A 2,783-nucleotide genomic window follows, 5' to 3' on the forward strand; every position below is an offset into this window, starting at 1 on the left:
TGGGGGGGGATTTCATAAATTCTGACATTTGCTTACATGGGGGAGGGGAGGGATCAAAAATGGCCAAAAATATGCTAACGTAATATATATATGGACGGATTTCGAATGGATGATAGTCTGTTCCGTCCTGTAAATTAAATTTGAAACTTTAAGCTTACAATTATATAGATATTTTCGATCGGTTTTAGAAAATGTAATGTGCATATTGAACGAGTTTTCTATGCAATGATAAAGTGTGGACAGCAGAAAAAAAGGAAAAAATCTGACATTAAATTTACATTTTAAAAGCAATATTGATAACAAAAATTAAGCTTGATATAATCAAGTTACCAAGAAATTCTATGCATTTTTTAAAACTTTACATTCCTTAAATTGAAGCAAATAAATTCGAATGCTATAAATATTTGTATGCCGTGAGTCATTGTTATAATTGTTCTCTATATATAAATAAATTGAATGTCATTCTTGATTACATCCTCTTTTCTTTGCCTTAAGATAAAATTGTCTCACTTTGGATTATAAAAATATCTATATTACAGCGTATGTATCCTTGTCTTTCTCCCCTTCTTTCTTTCTCTGCTCCCCTCCTCCCTCCCTCTTTCCCATGCGTCTCACATTCTTTTCGCACTTCGTTCGCTTGACAGACTCGACGTATCGGGGCGTCAGCTGTTCGCCAGCCGCCAGGTGAAAATTGGCGGGAAACCGGCACAATTCGCGATACCGGACCGGCATCATGGCACCGTGAAAATCCTGACGGCAGGACGTGCACGCGTCCGCAGCAAGTTTTGGACGCCGAAACCGATTCTCCGGTACGGCGAATTCGTCCCGCGAGATCGACCGCTACCCCGCGCTTTCTCTCCACCATCGTGATGACGACACGTGCCGCCAGCCTCGCTAAGAAGGAGGTTAGTTACGGCGCCGCACGACGTTGGCTCGCATCCTCTGATTCTTTACCGTGTTTCGTAATTCTGTACGCGTATCTCCGATTGCAGGTGTCCGCTGGATCCACGGGATTGCGTCGCTCGCCAAGGAACTTGCCGCAGCATTTGAAGGTGTGTACAACTGAAAACCGGTTGACGGTGGTGTGGTGATTGGCGACGAGTTGCCACACGGGCGCGAAATAAAACTGGAAATGGAGCATTTTCCATTTTCAAACTTGTATTCTAATTGAGCACATCAAATTAGAAAACAGTCTGACTTGTGTTGGAGATTTCCGTCTGGAATAGTTGTCAATAAACTTTTTCTTTGAAACGCCAATTGGTAAACATTTTAGACTTTGTAAGAACCAAGAGAGAATATGTACATACATATACATACTTTTATAATAAGAAAGTTTTGAATTTCCAAAAATTTACTATATTAAAGTTTAAAATATAATAAATATTATTATGTGAGTCATACAGAAATAGGCAATTAAATTTGGGCCGCAGGTTGAAGCTGATCATTGGTGATGCATTTCTTTAGCCACTCTGGCTGCACTCAGTAGAAAAAGCAGCTTTTCAATTATTTTAAGATTTTTTAATATGATTAGTTTTTGTCCTTTTCTGAATCTAAATAATATAAACCAATCATAAAGATTCTTACAAATTGCTGCTCGTTCTGTGGAACACCAGAAGCTGAACCAAGTTGCTAATCTGCTTGCTGAACGATTGAATGGGATTAATCGTATCCATGAATAAAAACAAATGAAACACACGTTCATTGTCTTATATTTTTCTGCCATGAAATTTTTCTTATACTGATATGAAACTTAAGGAAATGCAGATATTTTAATGTGTACATGTTTCTCGCAATTAGAATGAATATTATATATTTTATTTAAGAAAAGTATTTTTCATGAAGTGAAAATGGAGCACTTTCCACTTTCAAACTAAAACTCGAATTAAAATGCATCAGTTTGCAACAGTCTGGATTGTATTGGAGATTTCTTTCTGTGTAGAACCAGCAATTTTTTTCTTTAAAGAGTTAGATAAATGTTTTAGACTTTGCATAAATACTTGTGTAACAAGAAGGAAAATTTCAAAAATTTCTTATTAACAAAATTTAAAATATAATAATAATTATAATTATGCGCAGATAATTTTGTTTTATTTGAAAAAGTTCTAGATATTCTTGACTCTGAAAACTGTTTATTTAATGTTAATATTCTATTTTAATAATCAATGTTTCATAAATAATCAATGTCTCTAAAAAAGATAAAATTGTTTATTCTTGATTTCTTATTTCTCTGTAGGAGAAATTGGAGCAACCAAAGTCCGAAAGAGAGCCCGACATAAAAACTTTGCCTCCTATTGTCTTCAAGGGACGCATTCAATATGCTGATGACTTCTTTAACTGTGCCCAGATTTGCGACAATCTTTTGTAAGTGCAAAAGACATAGAATATATTTTATTGTTAGAAGTGCAAACGGCAAAGCCTAAATACAGAAAAAAAATAGATATAAAATTTTAAAAAACCTAGATTTGTTTATATTATTTATATACAAAATGTCCATACTCAATGGTAAAGCACTCGTGGGTAGGTAGAGTGGGCTAAACTAGCTGCGTGAAGTTGGCACCCCCCAATACAAATTTTGACAAAATTTATATGGCATTAGATTGTCCACTATTTGTCCATATTTGTCCAATAATAATAATTTTTTGTCCACTCTTGGAAAAAATTACAAAAAAAAATTTTTTTTTAACGTTATGTACTGTTACAGCTGCGTGAAGTTGGCACCCCTAAGTACAAATTTTGACAAAATCTGTATGGCATTAGATTATCCATTATTTGTCCATATTTGT

At 34.9% G+C, this 2,783-nt stretch overlaps 1 protein-coding gene across 2 annotated transcripts in view; it reads left to right on the plus strand.

Moving 5' to 3' along the window:
• Positions 1–633: 633 nt before the first annotated feature.
• LOC105449692 (Werner Syndrome-like exonuclease) overlaps positions 634–2,783 on the plus strand; it is a 4,690-nt gene continuing 2,540 nt past the window's right edge. For both annotated transcript variants that reach the window (XM_011689042.1, XM_011689043.1), the window contains exons 1-3: positions 634–905; positions 993–1,052; positions 2,234–2,361. In XM_011689042.1, coding sequence (XP_011687344.1) covers positions 870–905; positions 993–1,052; positions 2,234–2,361 — 224 coding nt within the window. In that variant the 5' untranslated portion in view covers positions 634–869. The remainder of the gene's footprint in view (positions 906–992; positions 1,053–2,233; positions 2,362–2,783) is intronic.

This window comes from Wasmannia auropunctata, unplaced genomic scaffold (genome assembly GCF_000956235.1).
Source record: "Wasmannia auropunctata unplaced genomic scaffold, wasmannia.A_1.0 LD336074.1, whole genome shotgun sequence".
Taxonomy (NCBI): domain Eukaryota; kingdom Metazoa; phylum Arthropoda; class Insecta; order Hymenoptera; family Formicidae; genus Wasmannia; species Wasmannia auropunctata.